The 20,157-nt window shown below is 49.9% G+C and overlaps 1 protein-coding gene across 1 annotated transcript in view; it reads right to left on the bottom strand.

The window, feature by feature from the left end:
* The window catches only part of PLPP3 (phospholipid phosphatase 3), an 82,444-nt gene that overhangs the window by 8,041 nt on the left and 54,246 nt on the right, over positions 1-20,157 (bottom strand). Inside the window, exons 3-5 of the mRNA XM_028106843.2 lie at positions 18,223-18,503; positions 17,729-17,786; positions 6,843-7,019 (exon numbers count right to left, since the gene is read on the bottom strand). Coding sequence (XP_027962644.1) covers positions 6,843-7,019; positions 17,729-17,786; positions 18,223-18,503 — 516 coding nt within the window. The remainder of the gene's footprint in view (positions 1-6,842; positions 7,020-17,728; positions 17,787-18,222; positions 18,504-20,157) is intronic.

Genomic DNA, 20,157 nt, shown 5'->3' with positions numbered 1-20,157 from the left:
CATCCCTGTGTCCCTGCAACTGCAACATTCCTTCTGTGTGAAATGCCTTTCCTTCTCCTTTGTAGCTCATAGAAAATGTCCCCTCGTCAAGGTTCCGTCTCCTTGACAAATTCTCTCTAGCCTTCCAACACCCCCACGAAGAACTAACTATCCCCTCTTGTGTGTGCCTGCTGTCCTCACCAGATCAGTGTTTTTTAAACTGCACGTCACAAGTCATTAGTTAGTAAGTTACAAAATCCATTGACTGGGTGGTCACTACCAGCATCTTTAAAGGTTGAATAAAAAATATTAGAATGCATCACACACAGTAAGGGTAAGTCTTATCTGGTGAAATGTTTCAGTTACGTGTGGGTGCCTCTATTGGGTTATGATGGAAAATGTTCTTATCATGGATCATGGTCAAGTCTGGGGAAGCTCCTGCATGAAAGCTCTTTAAGGACCAACTCTTCTTAGCTCCAAATCTTTAAGACAAAATATAGTACTTCCCCATGACACACATTACATCTGTGTTGCACGTGCTAAGCATGAGCATCTTTTATTCATTGAATCCTCAATCCAAAGATCATGGGAGGTATGATCCTCCACACGTCACACAGTGGCTGAGAGGAAGTGACATGCACAATATGCCTAATTAGCAGATGGCTAGTGAGACTCCCCTTTTGGAGTCTCTGCCTCATCATTCATCCCATTCATCTCAGCGGTGCAATGAGAAAGGAGATTTGAGAAGGACACTGCAGAGGGTGGAGGATACAGTCATCATCTGTTGGGGCCAAAGCTTGTCTCCACCTTAGCTTCCTTTTCTCAGGCATATCCACGGTCCTGGCACCCCTACCCACCTGAGAAGGCAAGGTCTCAGCCCCAGGGCCTACTGGGCAAAGAGCTAGACTCTTGCTGGGCCAGAAGAGACCTACAAGGTCATTTCATCCATTTCCCTGTGCCCAGGCAGCAGTGGGATAAATCCAGTGCAAATAGATGGGAATCTTCCATTAGAGAGGGAGATCTCACAGATTCCTGGCATAGACCAAGCATGTTTGGAGTTCACGGTCGTAGTCCTGTGAGAGAGAATTAAGAGGGCCGGGATCTGGTCCCAACTCTGCCCTGTGCGTCCTCGAGCGTATCACACCCTCTCTGCACCCATTTCCTCTCTAGGGGTGTCACCACGGAGCTCTTCTTCACACTCCTATTCTGCTTGTCTCTTCTCCCAAGGTCACCTCACTGGGGCAGAGACAAAGAACACCCTCGCCCTTGCCTACATCCTGGAGGAAGACAGCAGCACACAGAAGAGCAACTGTTAGCGGGGCTACACCCCCAGGGAAGAGGAAAACCAGGAAAGCCTCTGCTGTGTGTTTATGACATTCGGGCGCAGCTGCTTCCTCTGCCGACCCGATGGCAAGGGCGGCCTGGCCCTGCCCTGCCCCGTAATTTGCCATCTGCCAGAGGGTCAGGGAGGAGGTGACCAGATAGGCAAGTTGTCACCAGACAGGAAATGAACTGATGTTTGTTGCCTTGTCTGAGTCCCTGGGTTACTCCAGGCGTGGGTCTGGTAAGCTCAGCTGTAGAGCTGCTGTGTTGGTAGGGATGACTCCGTGTGTGTGTGTGTGTGTGTGTGTGTGTGTGTGTGTGTGTGTGTGTGTGTGTGTGTGTGTGTGTGTGTGTGTGTGTGTGTGTGTGTGTGTGGTTCTCAGTGCTGGTGAGAGAGAGAGAGAGAGAGAGAGAGAGAGAGAGAGAGAGAGGATGGCCATCTATGAGTCTGGGTGCTACTGGGTCTGTCCATGTGCCACTGGGTCTCCCTACCTCCGTTCACATGTATGAAGAAGTACATCAGTGCACAGGCCTATCCAACCCTACGTGCCCACGTTTCTGTTCAGTCCCTGATGCCACCACAGAGGCTTTCTGTTTGTGATGAGTGCCATCATCTTTCCTCTCTGGAAAGGGTTCAGCGAGTGAGCAGTTGCGGGGAGGAAACTGAATCGGTTCCTGCTTGGCACGTGGTTTTTGTCTAGACATATTTGCTTGCTGGGACAGGACTTACTCTCCACAGACCTGGGTGAAAGTGCTAAGCTGTCATGGCCTGTTGCCTGAGGCTCTGCAGTGACTCAGCCAACATTCTAGGGTGATGCACTGCACCCACCGGGGACTTAGAGACAAGTCCCCATCCCCGTGTAGAGGTCCCCTTCACGGGCACTGCAGGGAGACGGTTCGATCTGAGAAGGGAGGTCGAGCTTAGCTGCTACAAAGTCAGCCACACCTTTGAACTTCTGTGGGAGAAGGTCACAGAGCTACGGGGCCTGCAACACCCATTCGCCGGATAAGGAAACTAGGCTCAGAGGGGAAGTGTCTGGCCTGAGGTCACAAGCTCATTCATCACTCATTCTTCAACCAAGGCTCAGCAAGCGCCTATTGTGCCGGCCGCTGCACTAAGCCTGAGAAGGAATCAGCAGAAGGTGAAGCCATGGGTTCTGCTATTAAGACACTGGCCGTCTAGCTGGGGACATGGACATCTGGGCCGTCAACCACAATAAAACCAGGCTGAAGGCCACAGCAGGAAGTCCATGCAAAGGGCCATGGGAGCAGGAGGAGAAAGCCAGACAATTCTGTCTTCAGGGAAGAGGGAGGGGGAGGTTTGGCAGGTGAACAATGGCCCCCGAAGATGTCTGTGTCCTAATCCCCAGGACCTGCCACTATGTCACCCTCCATGGCCAAATAGACTTGCAGATGCGATGAAGTTAAAGACCTCAAGATGGGCAGATTCTCCTGGATTCACTGGACAGACCCAATGAGTCACCAGAGCCCTAAGAGGGAGGCAGAGAGTTGGAACCTCAGAAGATGTGGTGATGGAAGCAGAGGCCAGAGAAAATGAAGGAAAGATCTGAAGAGGGAGGAAGGCGCCATTGGCTAAAGAATGCAGGTAGCCTCCAGAAGCTGGAAAAGTCAAGGAAACAAATTCTCCCTCGAGCCTCCAGAAGGAACACAGCCTGCCAACACCTTAATCTTAGCCCGGTGAGACCTATTTTGTAATTCCAAACTCAAGAACTGCAAGAAAGTAAATCTGTGTTGTTTTAAGCCACTAGGCTGGAGGTAATTTGTTGCAGCAACAACATGGGAAACACAGAAGGTTCCACCAGCGATGGGGTGAAACCGAAGCCATGCTCCATCAAAGGGGGACCGCCATCTAAAACAGGAGCTCAGGGTGTGGGAAATGTTGAGAAGTCTGGTGTGCTTGGAGGTGAGGCGTGTAGAGAGGAGGAGACCAGGCCCTGGGGTCTCACAGCAGTGGCTCTGTCGACCACCTGCGGACAACCCTGTCTTCTCCACCCTCTCTGTGGTATGACATCCTTCACGTCCCTTCCTCGTCTCTTGAGAGAGGATGATCACGGGTACAGGGTAGAATGGGACTTTCAGGGGACTGAGGATGATCTGTGAAAAGCGCTTATCATCATGGCCAGCACACGGAGCTCTCAATACATGTTTGCAAATGTTACTTCTCTGTTAAGGTGATGGGGAGTCCAGGGAAGCCCGCTCAGATGATCAGGCAGAGGGGGAAATGGATTCTGGGGTTCTTGGCACCCGGGCAGTGGCCCTGTACCACCCTGTGCTACCTCCTCCAGCTGCTCCTCACCAACCCCAGGAGATGCTCCTGTGCTCTGTGTTTCAGGATCCACTCCATACAGCCACATTCAGAGAGGAGTGCTTGGCTTTTCCTGGGATTCGCTGGGACAGCCAGCCCTGGTTCTTGAGGGGAAGTTTCTGCCACAAGACACAAATAGAGGAGAGGCCGCGGGCTCTGGCCTAGGCCACGAACGCCACCACCGCACAGCTCCAGGAGAGCACTGAGGCACTGTGCCACCTGTGGGGCCACGGCCCACCACCTGGCCCCTCCCCCGGCGAACACAGGGTGCTCTCATGGCCTCTGGGTTGCCCAGACCCATTTCCAGCTCGGGCCGGGGTTGAGCTTTGCATGTCTTCCTCACATTCAAAGCCAGGATGACAGCTCTTGTGATGGGCAATCACCCACTGCCTTCTCTCCTCCATGCTGAGCACTCTTGAGCTCTTGGGCTGACTAGCCACCGTGTCTTGCCCTGGCCTCTCTGATGGTGTCTGTGAAGGGGATCGCTCCGTGTTGTGATGCCAAGCCTGTCAGGACCACAAGCTCCTGAGTACTAGGCCAGCTGTTAGGCATTTGGAGAAAAATAGTAAATAAGACCAAACCCCTGCCCTCATGTGTCCACAGCTAAGTAGGCCAAAAACAGGGAAAGGTATTTATCAACCCTTTCCAAACCATCTTTATATTGTCAAACAGGCTTTTAAACTTGAAGCAATGGGGGTTCCTGGGTGGTTCAGTCAGTTAAGTGTCTGACTTCGGCTCAGGTCATGATCCCAGGGTCCTGGCACACATCAGCCCCACACTGGGCTCCCTGCTCAGCAGGGAATCTGCTTCTCCCTCACCCTCTACCGCTCCCCCCGCTTGTGCTCTCTCTCTCTCTCTCTCTCTCTCTCTCTGTGTCAAATAAATATATAAAATCTTAACTTAAAACAAACAAACAAAAACCCAAAAAACTCAAAAGCAACGACCAGATCAGCCCAAAGGGTAGGGAAGGGCCCTGTGACACCCTTAAATGATGCTCTTTAGGCAGTTGTCTATGCTGTTCTGTCTCAGGTTAACCCTGGCTGGCCCTCAGCTCCAGCGACTACCCTTCCTTGCCCAGTGCACAGGGCAAAGCTCTGGAGTCAGGGGTCATGTGAGGACAGCCGTTGACCAGTTCTGACCTTGGACACCTTGGCTCATCTCTCTGGAGTCTCAGTTACCTCATCTGTAAAATGGCTCCGTGTGTCTAAAAGGATCCAGTAGGTAAATGATCTAAAATGGTGCCAGCACCGAGTCGGGGCTTTACAAACGCTAGGACCAAATTCCTATCCTGAGCTACAGTCAGCCAGAGCCAAACAGGACAGAAGTCAGACCCCTCGCTTCCCTCCTTGAAAACCAACCGGGTCCTCCCGGACACCGTCTCACTGCACACGGAGAGTGCTCTGGGGTATGCAAGAGGGCGGTTACGAAGGACGCCCTGCACCTCTTCCAGCTGGGGGTGCAGGAGACTAACGAAGGCAGCATAGCACAGAGAGGGGAACACAGCAGCGGGCCAGGGGGCCGATGGCCTGCCGAGAGCACGGCTCAGAAGGGCCCAGTCCGCAAAGGGTGACCTCTCCCTGCAAACACCGGACCCCTGCTGTCACCAGTGACAGGTGCCCCCATGAACGGTTTGCTCCCACAATTTCGCTCCCCCCTGGCCTTGACTGGAACAAAAAGAAGAAGAAGAAGGAAGAAAGAAAGAAAGAAAGAAAGAAATGAATGAATAAAGCCATCGAAACAGGCAGTCCCTTGGCAAGAAGCTCCAGACGCGACCTTCTCCGTGGCGCCCGCTCGGATGGCCCTGGCCCCCCGCCCCCTCCCTTGCCTCCGCAGCCCGCACCCAGCCCCGGCCATGCTCTGTGTTCCAAGTGCTGTGCTGGCCGGCCATGCGAGCAACCAGACTGGGATGTCCTCGGGAGCAAGGGCCCTGCCTTACTCATCCCTCCGCCTTCAAAAGAATGTCTCTTGCAGTGCTCTCAAGGAAGACAGCCACCCATTGATTCTCGCTTTTTGTTGATTAAAACACACATTTACTTACTCTGAGCTAGACTGCCTGAGAGGCGCTGGTGAGACAGGGAGAGCAACACGTACGTCACCTATGGTCCCTGTCCCCGGGGGAACTTTACAGTCTCAAGGGAGACACACATCTGCTACGTCAGCACAGGGTGACAAATGCCATTAGAAGGAGTGCGAGAGGCTATCGTTGGGAGACATGGGGCCGCAGTTAGGCTTAGAAGGGAGGAAAGGCCGAGGGTGCGTCTAGATCTCTGGATTGTTCAGGAGTCCTATAGTCAGTGGGACAAGGATTAAACAAACAACACAGCCCATGTGTGGGGTGCCTAAACATCCAGCCATTACTGTGCTCTGGGATTCCCACGGGCCTGGCGTGAGCTCCCCTGAGTGGGGCCCAGGGAGGCACAGGATCAGAGCAGGTGCTCCTCACGGTTGCTGAATAAGCCCCTCAGAACTTTTCACAGGCAAGTAAAACAGAGATTCTTGAGGAGATGGAGGCTCAGGGAGGTGAGATGCCTTATGCCGCACTCACTGAGAGTCAGGGATGAAGTGTGAGAAAAGGGTAACCCGGTTACCTGGGGCAAATGAGAACCTGGCCCATCCCAAAGCCATTCTCTAGGCCCTTCTCTTGATGGACAAGGCCCTTCGGGCTAGCCAGGGGATGGCTTAGCCTTGACCTAAGCCCCTCTTTTCTAGCCAACACCAGGTTTAGAGTCTGACCAAGTCACCCTAAGGGTCACAGTGGTTAGGGTAGAAGTTTCCCAAGAAGCCGAGTTCTAGTGAATTTAAGTGTCCACCAAAGCAGCATGTGAGCACCAGATGAGTCAGAGACCCAGACTCCGCTAGTCACTTGACATGTGACCTGGGGCAAGCTACTTCCCCTCTCAAACCCTAAATGTCCTCACCAGTAAAGTGAGCAAGGTGGACATCTAAGAACTCTTCCAGCTGCAATGTTTTATGAGCAGTGATTAGAGAGAAGAGGACTTTCAGATTCTGAAGGAAAACTCACAGGCTGGATGGAAACAGAAAGTACTGTCCTTTTACTGAAGGGGCCCTGGGGTGGGGTGACCTCTGATACACCGGGCAGAGAAAAGGATCGAGAGCTCGCTAGCTTTGGTTGCTGAGCTGGAAACATGGAACAAGCAAGCCATCCAGGGTGTCCGGGGCTTTGCTTGTGGACTGAGAACAAGATGCTACTCACTATGCAGCAGGCCACCAGGGCTCCTTGAGCAAATCCTGCCAGCACATCGCTGGGATGGTGCTTGTGGTCGGACACACGCGACAGTCCCGTGTAGAAGGCCATCATGATCAGGGTGAACTGCAGGAGGGGCCGGAGCAGGCGGGCCCCTCGCCAAGTGAAGCGGGCCTGCAGGTACAGCTGGAGAGAGGAGAGAAAAGGAACAGAAACTAAGTGCATTAGAACACCAGGTCCGCCCCCACTCCATTTCCACTAAATGGAACCATCTGGACCGTCGGTGGCATGGTGCACAAAGAGCATTCAACCTGGATATGACCTCAAGTCAGTTACTTAAACCTGGAGCCTTAGTCCCCATATTAAAAAAAAAAAAAAAAATTAGAAAAATGAGAAGAGCTGAGGAATGCCTTAGAGCCCACTGCCTGGCACATTCTAGACACTTCATAAACGTGCGTTCCCTTTTATCTTCTTCATGATTGAAACAAACGAAAGCATAGTAACCAGGGGAGTAAAGGTTTCTTTTCTGCAATCCATGACAACTCATGCACTGCATTTGTGTGTTTCCCTGGAGATCAGGGCAGCACCATCCCTACACTACGTGCTGCTTAGGACCTTCTTAGAAATAAAATGCAGGATCAACAGGAGAGGTTCTCGTGATAGTCCCAAGGGGATGTTTCTGCTTCAACAGAAAGCACCTTTACCAAAGAACACGTTTCTAAGTCACCACTCCCAACTACGGATTTTTGCGTTCGAATATAAGGAAACACATAAACCAACCAGACAATGCCGGAGCGCTTTCACACAGAGGCTGACAGACACTGGGCTGGGTGGAGTAGAAGAGTAACCTGAAGAAAAATGGAAGAAGAAAAAAAAAAAACCACCTCTGGCAGAAGCAAAGAAGTTGAAATGACGTCAACTGAGCATTGTCCCTCAGAATTATCTTGCTGCAGTTTCCGTTCTAACCTCTGGGCACAACCTACTTCCCAGGTTCCTGTGGGAACTTGGGAAAGGAGGGGGAAAAGGCAACTGGACAAGGGGAACTTCCGACGACCAATCAAAGGCAGGCACTGGGGGAGACCAGGAGAAAGGGGAAGAGAGCGGAGGGGAGGAGCTGATGGCTGGAAGATAGACCTGGGACAGAGGCAGAGGCAGGCCTCAGCCCTTCCTGAGACAAAGGGACACCTTCCTTCTGGCGGACAGGAAGGAGCAAGTCAGTGACTGGTCCTGAGGCGAAAGACAAGTGGAAATTTCCGGAGCCACCCTTGCTAATCACGGCTCATAAAACATTGCAGCTGGAAGAGATCTTAGATGTCCACCTTGCTCACTTTACTGATGAAGACATTTAGGGTTTGAGAGGGGAAGAAACTTGCCCCAGGTCACATGTCAAGCGACTAGCTAGGGGGAAGACTGCGTAGCACTGACTCCTCAAACTACCTGGAAGACGATTTCCAAACCTAGGCCTACACAACAGCAGACAACTTTATAATCATTATGAAAGTCTATGAATGCATTCTTGGGCAATCTAAGAATAACAAATGAAAAATAATAATAAAGAATGCACTGATGTTGGCTGCTAAACAAGCGATAAAGGTCAACAGTTTCTCCCATGTAAAACATAACCGGTTAAAAATCTACAAGAAGAGGTAAAATCCTCACAGCAGCCGACGTGATTCTATAAACAGTAATTAGCTTACCAAGAACTACATGGGACCCTGTATGAAGTAAGGGACATAAAGGACAAGTTGAACAGACAGCTAGAATTTTTATTTATAAACATTCAACTTAAAAGCTCCTAAAGTTGATACATAAATCCCATCAGATTCCTAGGGACGTCCTAAAAAGATCTGGAGGAAAAGACTTGAAAGAAATTATGCTAAAAATCATCTAAAAGGCCAAAGCTGTACAACTAGCCAGAAAACCAACCAACCAACAAATAAGCCAGGCACTCCAACAGATGCTAAGGACACAGAAATGGGAAGCTGTAATTCCTGCCCTACAGAGCGTTCATTCATTGGGGGAATCCATGAAAACAAGCAAGGGCACTTACAGGTTTCCTAGGAATTACGAAGAAAATTGGGGAACCAAGGTCAGTCACAGGGGAACAGGCACGTGACTTGAGTCCTAAAGATGAATCTGCATTTGCTAGGAGTTGAGGGGACAGCAGTGAGGGGTGTGTATTCCAGGCAGAGCAATGGCCTAGAAAGAAGCCAGAGTTCTGGAGAACCTCACAGCTTTCAGTACAGCTCTTCAGGGTGGGGGTGGGGGAACTGATAACCACAGGGCTACAGAGGCAAAGGGGGGCTCAGGAAGGGTGTGGATATCAAACTAAGGAACCTGGCTTTTACTTAGCAGGTCAGTCTTTCTCAAACCATACTCCATGGAACACTAACGGTCTTTTAACCAAAGATGGTAAATGCTCTATAGGAAATCCTTAATTTTACTACTGACAATACATGACGTTTACAGAGTATCTATCTATTGAATCACAATTGGGAAACATTACTGTAAGCAGATGGTGAAAAATTAAAATGATTTTAAGCAAGGCCCTCAGTACTGTAAAAAATAACCTGTAGGTCAAAGGCTACCCCTCGTTTGTGCAGAAATGAGCCAGCAGTGGATTCTGCAATCGTGAATCAAAAGATCCTCTCCTTCCAGGAGCGGGGATGGGAGGACGCTGGCGTAGCTCCCGCTTAACACAAGTCTCGGGGCAAAAGCGACAGCCTGTTTGCATTGTGCCTACCATAATCTGGCCTTCCTCCAGCATTTTGGCAGCACGCAAGGGCCGGGTCGGGGACAGAAAGAACACCAGGTGCTCATCAGAAAAATCTCACTGAACCTTAGGTCTTCTCACAAATACAATAATCTGCAGATCCTCAGAAAAGGCTTGTTTGAAATCCCCCCCCCCCCCCGCCCCGCCACCCCGCGCTGAGTTTAGGTCATGGGCCTTGGAAATCAGGGTGGGGCAGAGGAAGGGTGGGTTTCCCAACCGGACATGGCACACATCTCCCCTTCCACTGACTCAGATACTAAAGGCTGGAGCTTAAGAAAAGAAAAAAAATAAATACAGGAGAGGACCTTGAGGAGGGAGGAAGAGACCAGTCACCAGGAGAGCTTCAGGAAGGGAGTGCTTATGAATGAGAACGGAGCAGGGGCCACGGGCAAAGAATGCGCCGCAGAAGCCGTCAGATATGGAACGGCCAGCAGCACGCTGAAGCTTGCTCCTCACTACCCATCAGCAACCAACACGTTGATCCAGGTCAAGGTCTCAGGACTGACCTTGGCGTCTGCAGCTGGGGCTTCAGGGGGGAGCAGAGCAAGAGTAGCATGAATTTGGCGGGGGCGGGGGGGGGGGAAGCAGCCCTGACTCTATCACTTCCTAAGTGGGTGGTCCCTCAACTTCTCATCTGGGAAACAGGTACAAGAGTATCTCTTTCTCGGGGTTGCCAGGATCAAATGAGACTCACAGGACTGGGCATTCAAGGTGCTCTTAGGAAATCTGTATCACCCTTTGCCTTGGTGAATGAGATTTACTCATTGACTGTGCTTGATTTCACCAAAACAAGATTACTAAAGCAAAAGATTGCACAATGACCTTCCACATCGTGCCTACTTCTGATCTGAGAAGCTGGTCGCAATAGGCTTTGAGGTTGACCAAAGGATCTGGTAAGTCCTTCCATGCCCCACCAATCCTACTGCTAAATGGATTGGCTTTTGCTGGTTCATAGCTCAGTTCTTGTGAGGCTCTCCGTACCAGAGGCTTGGGCCTCACTATGACCGGAGATAACTTTCTGGAGCACCCTGCTCCCTTGGAAACCTGCACCTGGGGACAGGACAAGGGGCAGGAGACTGCATTCGTTCCCATTGCACAGGAGAAAGTCACGCTCCGGACCACAACTATACTGCGGCCCTTGTCCTGGACCAAATAGTAAGGAGACTTGCCTGGAGTCAGAATTTCTGCAGGGCCTCAGGAAAAGTCCTAGGCATCCTGCAAAGGGTGGTTAGGAAAGAGCTAAGCAGAGCTGGACAAAACCAGAAAGGCTGAGTTGCCTTGACCTCTCACAGAGGTCAACAGCCCTGCAGTCCTGACTTATCTGTCTTTACTTCCCCATCTGCCTGAAGGTCTCTGGGCTGGCAGAATCCACTTCTAAGCATCAGTGTGACATTGCAGAAAAGGGTCTGATTTAATCAGAGCAAAACTAAATTTGAATCTTTTCTCTGCTCCATGCCATCTGTAGGATGTCACCCTGCTTCTCTGAAGTTCTGCTTTCTCTTATGTAATGAGATTCGTTCATTTAAAAAATAAACACAGGGGCGCCTGAGTGGCTCAGTCGTTGGGTGTCTGCCTTCAGCTCAGGTCATGATCTCAGGGTCCTGGGATCGAGCCCCGCATCGGGCTCCCTGCTCAGCGGGAAGCCTGCTTCTCCCTCTCCCACTCCCCCTGCTTGTGTTCCCTCTTTCGCTGTGTCTCTCTGTCAAATAAATAAATAAAATCTTTAAAAAAAAATAAAATAAAAAATAAACACCTGTCGCAAGCATCTATTCTGCTCAAAATTGTGAAAGACACACTTATAAAGTTAACTCCCTCCCTGAAAAAAAAAAAGAATATCAAAATTAAAAATGAAATCTCGTTCTTGTACTAAGATGTTTCTTCCAATTGCTGAAATAAAACGGCTGACTATAGACAGGAAGTTTACAACAGAAAGCTTCGTGTCCGCCCATGAGCCCCCATCCCCAAAAGGATGTATGTGAAAGTCCCCAGCACATGGAACTCACTCCATAAATGGAGTTCTCTCCTCCTTCCTGGTCCTAGCTTCAAAACTGGGGTCCTGTGGAATTCCAACAAAACCTCTTTGGAGAGGTCTGGCTGAACTCAGGCTGGCTCCTCTGGTCTGAACCAGCAAAGTCAGATGTGGGGTGAGTCACACCGGGTTCTTGCTAAGTCATTTGTGTTTCATTACATGATTTGCATACTGGCGAAACAGGTCCCTACTGTCCTCTTCATTTCCATTGCTCTTGGGACTGCTCTGCTCAGAGTGAAAAGGAGGCTTTTGTCCTTCCTTATGTCCCTGCCTGCTCTCTCCCGGGAAGTCTGTCCAGATCACTGACACCCACAGGGAGGAACTTTCTCTCTTTTCTCATCTCCGCCATGGCTCACGCTTGGTTCTGGTTCATGTGCCTGGTGTCTCGTCTACGTGGGGCAGAACTGGAATTTCTCTCTGGGAAGTTATTCAACTGCTTTCAGGACAAAAGAAGAATTTTTAGCCAACTTTTCTCCCCCTTCAGGAGGGAATCGGCTCTTGTTTTCTATCATGATCAGGGGGAGAAAAAGAAACTACCAGTTTGTTGAGCACTGTTCCAGACACTGTTCTAGGCGCTTTGCATGACCTTACCTGCAATTATCCAACCATCCTGTTGGGTAGACACCACTGTGCCCATTTTACAGATGGAAGAGATCAAAGCCAAAAGGCCATGTCACTTGCTCAAGGTAACAGAGAGCCATGTTTTACCCTGAGTAAGATGTGTCTTTTTCTAAGTATGAGCTCTAATCACAGAACCTGGCTTCCTTTGGAGGGAATTAGTGCTCTGCACACAAAGTATTGGTCTTACTGGTATTCTGCCTGAGGAGAAAAGCAATGTGAGGGGACTACGGGACTGTCGTGGACTACAGGACAGCCTGCAGGGGATGTCTGGGTGCGCGTGCTCCTGGAATCCATCTGTCACATGCTTTTGTAAGGCCCGCATCTAAAATGCAAGTGTGTAGCTTTTCTAAGAGTGAGAGCATTAGAATCTCTGCCCCGATTGTAAGCTAAGGAGAACCTGTGAACTGTGCAGTCAGTACCCCTCAGAGTGGAGTTAGCAGCCCTCCCCGCGGGGCCCTGTGCCTCAGTCCACCTGAGTTGGAGACCTCATCCACCTGTTCTGAGACTATTTACTTTTTAGGCTTTCCACGACAAATAGGAAGTTGTTTGGTGTCCCCGGGTGCTCACACAAGGGCTGGCTCAGAAACTGCCAGATGGATGGATGGACAGACAGATGGGCGGATGGATGATGGATGGATACAGGCGAGGGGAAAGACAAGGGAAAACATCTACATCTGATATGGTGGCTTATTCCCCATAGAAACCACAATCTTGTCCCTGCAGGGGGTTCACCAGACACTCCCAGGATCTGTGGGCATGTCTCGTGGGCACACCAACCCCACCGCTCCAGGATTCTAACCATGCTGAACAAAACCTCAATGACTAACAACCACAGGCCAGGGAACATGGCTGTCAGAGGACAGCCACTTCCCCGTTTCCTTGGTATCCGACAAACCCTTTGACACATAAACAGTCCCCCCGGGCACCCCAGTAAAGAGTCAATACATCAAGAGTTCGGCAAAGAGGCGGCAAAGGCCCTCCCTACACCACCCAGGTCCTTTTCGATCGATCAATTCAGGGATGAGGGATGAACACAATTCTGACCAGAATGGGAAGGAGCATGGCTTGGGGATGTAGAAGACCTGCGATTGAGTCATTCATTCATTCACTCACTCACTCATCAAATATTCACTGCATACTTAACTAAGTGTCAGACCCTGTGTAGGATGGTGGGATACAGTGGTGAATCAAGAGACAAAAGCATCCCTCCTCACGAAGCTTACAATTTATCTGGTAGAGAAATGAATATAGACGTCAGACGGTGAGAAACTGGGTGGGGGGCGGGAATAAGGCTGCAAAGGGACTTAGGGAGTATCACAGGAGGGGCCAGGGAAGGCTTCTCTGACAAAGCACCCTGAAGAAGGCAGGGGGGCAAGGTGCTCGTTCCGGGAGGGAGGCGTGGTGGCAAAGGAGAGGCCTGGCCACCAACCAGCTGCTGCCTGATGTGAGCTGCAGGAGGAGGGGCTGGGGCGGCTGATCCTGAAAGTCCTCTCAGCTCTCACTGCACCCTCCACTCCTTGCTTCCTACTGGCCACCACAGCTGGACTAAACTGAAAACCTGCAGCTTGCAAATCACCGCCCTCCTTTTCACCTGCACATAGGCGGTTCTTCCAATCTGCCCATCGTCACCCTACTGGCAGCCTTCCCCAGCTTCCGCCACCCTCCACCCCAGGCTGGCTTAGGTGCCACGACTCTAAGTTTCCATAAGGACCTACACCTGCCCCGCCCCACCCCCTGCACAGTGTACCAAACTGCTGTCATCGTCTACTTGCTCCCCTAGACTGAGCACCCCAAGGCCTGTGCCCATGACTTCCCAATGTCTACATCCCCACCCCTAGAGTGCTGCTTGGTCTATCACAGTCACCCGTTAAATATGTGCTGATATTCCGAGTTTTGAACCCACGTTGAGCTCCTTGAGGGCCGGGCCCAGGGCTGATTCACGTTAGTAGCCCTGGGAGGTAGCAGAGTGCCTGGCACAACAGACAACACCAGGTAGGCCCCACAGACCGGGGCCTGTGCGGGTGTTGGCATTTTACCCAGAAAGCCAAGTCATCCTCGATCCCTGACCGTGGAGGCACAAGGCTGGTCCAGATGTGGTTCTCTGGGGCTTAGGCCAGGACTCAGGGCTAGAAAAGCAGCACGCATGCTTTTATCTGCTGTGGGTTTTTCTTATTAGCATCTGCATTAATCGCTAACATGCCTTAACCTCATCTGTAAGCTTCTATGCCCGGAGATAATTTGGTGTTTGGGGCATGGTTTTTCCAAGCTAACCATTTTACAAATGAAAACCTAACGTGGAGTGTCCTTCAGAGCCACGGGAGGCTTCAGATGCAGATGTTGCCGACAGGCCTAGAGTAGTGGGGGCTGGTGCTTCCCGCCCGCCCCCTTTTGAACGCCAAGATAACGAGGGCATAAGTTTGTCTCTGACGGCTTCCCATCTTTTCTTGTACCGCTTGGGGTAGTTCAAACTTCCTTCAAATAGAACCGCAGAGATTGAGAAATAAGTAGATACCATCTAACTCCACTCTTTCATCTGACAGATGAAGAAAGTGGGGTCTAGAGATGAAAAGTAGCAGCAATCCTGCAAAAGAGACATGACTGTCTCCACTTGACAGAGGAGTAACTCTGAGGCGGGAAAGCTAAGTAAGCAACCCCAGGTTCCAGAGCTAGTCATGAGGTGGCGGAATCATCCAGGTCTGCCAGACCCTGAGGGCAAATGCCATCAATGCTACACCCAACTGGTTCAAAGGTGATTTTCCTCAAGGCCCCCAGGGAAGCTGCACTGGGGGAGGCCAGGGTCCCCTCCGCCCACCTCCACTTCCTGAAGCTCCACAGAGAAGCACTGGGGAACGGGCCGGGGGCTGCTCTGAGTGCAGCATTTCCCACAGACCCTGACAGGCAGCAACGGTGCTCTAAAGAAGCTTTGCACATTGGACATTCAGAGGGTTGAGATCTCTGCGTAGCATCACGTAGAAGCCAGCCTGCCGAAGAGCACTGTCCTCCCTGGAATCTAGCCTCAGGGGTTGTTTCAGGGCACGATAACCTGAGAGCTAAAAATAGAGCCCTATGTTTATATGTTGTATATATGGGTATCCGTGAGTTGTGCATGTTAAAATGTGTGCATTTGCAAGGCTTCTCCAGTGTATGGTGTGTGCACAGCTGTGTGTGCGTGTGCAGTTAAGATGCTAGGGCGATGGAGGACTAAGGAGGCTCTTCTCTTCCTCCCACCCTCTTCCCCTGCCTCCTTCCCTTCCTTCTTTCCAGAAACATACAGGCACTATAATTTTTATCTCCCTCAAAGATGCGAACAGACGTTCGGTCCGAATCTACCCCTCACTCCTCACCCCTGCAGAGGAAGTCTCTGGCTGTAATCACCGCTGGTAGGAGGTGGTCGTGGGGGTGGGGGCGAGCGGGCAGGTCCTCCATTAAAGCAGATCTGAAGAAAGGCAGGTTGCCGTTAGGGGAAATGGAAATTAGGGTTGGGAACTTATATTCTGTTTTGTTTTGTTTTTTTCTAAGATTTTATTTATTTTGACACAGAGAGAGAGAGGGAGAGCGAGCATGAGCAGGGGAGCAGCAAGCAGAGGGAGAAGCAGGCTCCCCACTGAGCAGGGAGCCCGATGCAGGGGCTCGATCCCAGGACCCCGGCTTGACCAACTGAGCCACCCAGGCACCCTGGGAACTTATATTCTTTTAAGTTTATCCTGGTGGGGTTGTTTTTGTGTTTTGAAGAGCAGTACCACGAAAAGAACAGACAGTGATCCTGGTGTCATCAAGACGAGCCTTCAAATCCATTTTCTCCCTTTTACAGGAGATGGAACTTTTATTACCAAAATTCTTAAGATTCGGGTTGGTTGGTTGGTTTCCAGCTGAAAACGAGGTAATCAAAATGCATCTCATCGAGTTACTGAGAGAACCAAATGCTGTGGTGTGAACTTGCCCCAGTGCCTGCCTGGTACACAGAAGGCACCAGAAACAGGTCAGCACCTTTATCTTTTTGGCGGCTGTAGAGCATACAGTGCACAGAGTGGGTTTCAAAATTACCCAGTATTCTTCTCTTGGAAAATGAAGGAATGGGAGAAAAATGAACACAGACCCACTCCTCCAAGCACCTTTGCAAAACACCGAAATCACATTTGTAAAATTGCTTCCAGACCCAGGTAAACTATAAAAAAATGAAATAGGAAACTAAGTATCTTCGTTAAATTAGCTTTCTAAAAGCAAAGCAAAAGCAAAACAATAACAACAAACGAAGAAGGGAGGGGCACGCGATTTGTGAATAAATAAAATCCCCGCTTGAGGCTTTTCAGAGCCCACCTTTCAGCTCTGGATCCCAGGTAATGGGAAGCCCGGAGGCCTCCGGGCTTGGAAAGGACTGCAAGGGAAAACAAAACAAAACAAAACCCTTCTGCTAGTTTTTCCAAATCCTAATTATGTTTTTTAAGTAAGTCAAAATCAAAACGTTCTCTCTGCAAACAGCTTACGATCCCCTGAGCTACGTCTGACCTCTCTGCGCCTTCTTGCTCTTCATCAAAGGGGCCGAAAGCAGGAAGTGCCTTGGCACAGGGACCTCATTCAAGGGGAGAGGAAAGGCAGGGGACCGTATGTAACTCACAAAAAGAAACAGACCAGCCGCCCTCTGTGCTGCAGCTGGAGAGGTGGATCTACACTGTCCCAGCGCCTTTAGGAAGTCAGAACAGACATGGCCATGGGAGGGGTGACACAGGGGTTCAGATCATGGCCCCACCACTAGCTGAGGGACCCCCCCCCCCACCCCCATCACACTGCTTAGACTCCCGGGGCTTTGGTCTCTGGATCCCAGCAGCAGGGATACACGTGTCGTGCCTCACCATGTTATTATGAGATCACGTGTGCTCACGGAGGCAGAATTTTTCTGTCACACTTGAAATCACTCTAAGTTATCAGATAATGATAATTTTTAAAGCCTTTCCCTCAGTAGGGAATGGAGGAGGGCTGGCATGGTGAACACCACAAGGAATTTGATGACAGGGCTTAGATGTGAGCAATAGTGCTAGTGTCCGTGTAAATTCTGACAGTTCACTTGAACTCTCCGAGCCTTACTTAGTAATCCTTTCCCACAAAAGAGATAATATTACTTATAACCTAGGGTGCCTGGAAGGGTCAACTGAGTTAAATTGATGTTCAGAAAACAGGGCTTGTTACCATAAAGCGTGATAATGAGTGTCTTTGTCACTTTTTAACTTCAAAATGGGTGCACAATCCTTATCAAACAGCCACGATAAATATTAATTTTATTTGAAAGATGGGAAACACCTAGAAAATAAAACAACTTCTCACTGATGCTATGGCAGAGCTCAAAACAGAACCTCATTTTTCTAGCTAACTTCTCTTTCAAGGATTTCACAATGAAGTCTATCCCTAACCATCCCAAGGGCTTTCTGCACAGAAGAGATTTAAGCTGGGGCTTGGAATCAGAAGGAAGGTACTTACCACCAAATACAGCATAGTGTACATGGAGAAGGAGGCGTGGCCAGAGAAGAAGGACTTCCTGCAAGAGCAAGAGAGGGCCATGTAAGGGCCATATTCACACTCCTGACACTTATTTGCCTGTCTGTCTTCCCTCCCTAGACTGTGACCTTGACAGCAGCACTATCTTGTGTGGTTTTGCATCATTTGTCATGCTTTGGACACACTGTCTAGAACCTAGCAGGCACCCGTGGATGCGTGAGTAAGCAAAAGAATGGATGGATGGATGGATGGATGGATGGATGGATAGATGGATGGACTTACCAGTGTTCTACCGTAACTGCTTATTTATCTATGTATCTAAATCATTTGACCCTGAGTTCCTTAAGAATGGGGACTATGCCTTATTCACCCCTTGAAACCAAAGCTCAGCACTGAGCTTGGCACCTCATGTAGTGTTCCCTGAACTGCCTGTATCCGGAGCGTGCACACTGTGGCTATGGTAGGCGGTGACTCACCTGGCCTCCTGGACTTTGCTGTCGTCACCTCTGCATTTGTAGTTTTCAATGTAGCCCTCGGAGCAGTTGATCTGGCTGAAATCAGCGTTGCAGACACTCAGGAAGTGAGGACGCAGGCGCCCTATGGAGACTTTGGCAATGTCTGTGAAGGACTGGCTGATGGCACAGCCGAAGAGGAAGCAGCCCACCTGCTTATAGAGGGCAGCCACATAGGGGTTTTGAATCGTTGACCGGGACTTCTCCTTCAGGTAATAGATACGGTAGAACTCCCCAGTGATGATCTGAAAGGAAACCAACAGGGGAATTAGGCAGTATCGAGGCCTGTCATCCAAGCGGAGGTGGTAAAGGATATTTAGTGACATAAGAGAATGTTCACTATATAATGGCAGGCTATAATATAGAAAATCTCAATTTGCGGCACGCCTGGGTGGCTCAGTTGGTTAAGCATCTGCCTTTGGCTCAGGTCATAATTCCAGAGTCCTGGGATTGAGCCCCAAATTGACTCCCTCCTCAGCAGGGGGCCTGCTTCTCCCTCTCCCTCTGCCCCTCCCCCTCATGTACACGCTCACTCTGTCTCTCAAATAAAATCTTAAAAAAAAAAAAGAAAATCTCAATTTTCTGTTTGAGAAATATATGGACAGAAATATGCATGGGAGGAAATACAGGACTGCTAACATGGCCATTTTTCCCTTTTTGAAAAAGTCCCACATGGCCATATGGTAACTTTGTAAAAACAAAAATATACAATCAAAAATATTTATACATAAACATATAATATTTAAAAAAATATATATATACGTTGGGGCTCCTGGGTGGCTCAGTTGGTTGTGGCTCGGGTCATGATCTCAGGGTCCTGGGATCGAGTCCCGTGTCAGGCTCCCTGCTTGGCGGGGAGCCTGCTTCTCCCTCTCCCACTCTCCCTGCTTGTGCTCTCTCTCTCTCTCTCTCTCTAATAAATAAAATCTTTAAAAAAATATATATATGTATGTTATATATAACAGTTATATGTATTATTTTTAACAAAGAAAGAGACAAATAAAGACCCAGATATAGGAAAAAAGATTAGATGAACAATCAAGGCCATGGTTAAGGCTTGGTGGCCAGAACGTCAGAGGATCTGAGCCAATCTCAGGATACTGGGCTTCAGAGTCAGGGATCACCAGCCTTGTGTCAACACTGAGCCATGGTAGGGGTTTCTATAGGAAGGTGAATGCCCAAGACCATGTCTTGGGTTTGAGTCCCGGCTCTGCCACCTGCCTGGTGTCGCTTAGCCATGACAACCTCTCCAAGCTCTGGTTTCCTTCTCCATGAAAGGAGGCTGCACACGCCCTTGCCAAGTCGTTGGTTTAAATCTGGTAACATGGATGAGAAATGACCTGGGTCACATAAAGTGATTCTTTCGTTTTTCCTTCTGAGAAGAATGCTGTGATGAGAACACTGGCCTACAAACCAAGGAACTTGTAACATCATGCCCTTTGGTGTTTGCAAATTTCCAAGTCTGCAGCCATTGTCTCCCATCTCCTCAATCCTAGAGGATAGCCAGTGAGTCTCGGCTTTCACACCCTTCCCCCATCCTACCGTGTTCACTCCTAACACTTAGGGGAGGCTTCTCAAGTCTGGGAAAAGAAAAGCCACCAGTTACTGTTTACCCACTGCATATCGGGGATCGCTCCTATAGGCTTTATTTCATGAAATCCTGACAACAGCCATGAGACAGGTGTGGCTGAAGCTCAGACAGGGGAAGCAGCTCAACCCAAACTGCCCGGTTTTACAGTAAGACCAGGGGTCCAGCTTGTTCTCCATAAGGCCACTGCCCGTGATGCCTACACGGCAGAGGGCTCTGGTCACGCCCAACCACACAGCCTGCTGCCCTTGTCTTAACTCCATCACACAGCCCTGGCCACTTCCTGATGGCAACCACAGTCCAGGGACAGC

The sequence above is a fragment of the Eumetopias jubatus genome, unplaced genomic scaffold (assembly GCF_037043125.1).
Source record: "Eumetopias jubatus isolate StellerSeaLion01/CBP00866 unplaced genomic scaffold, mEumJub1_p1.0 scaffold_4, whole genome shotgun sequence".
NCBI classification, from domain to species: Eukaryota; Metazoa; Chordata; class Mammalia; order Carnivora; family Otariidae; genus Eumetopias; species Eumetopias jubatus.
Note: the sequence above shows the minus strand (reverse complement) of the source record. Positions and strands in the feature narration are given on the sequence as shown.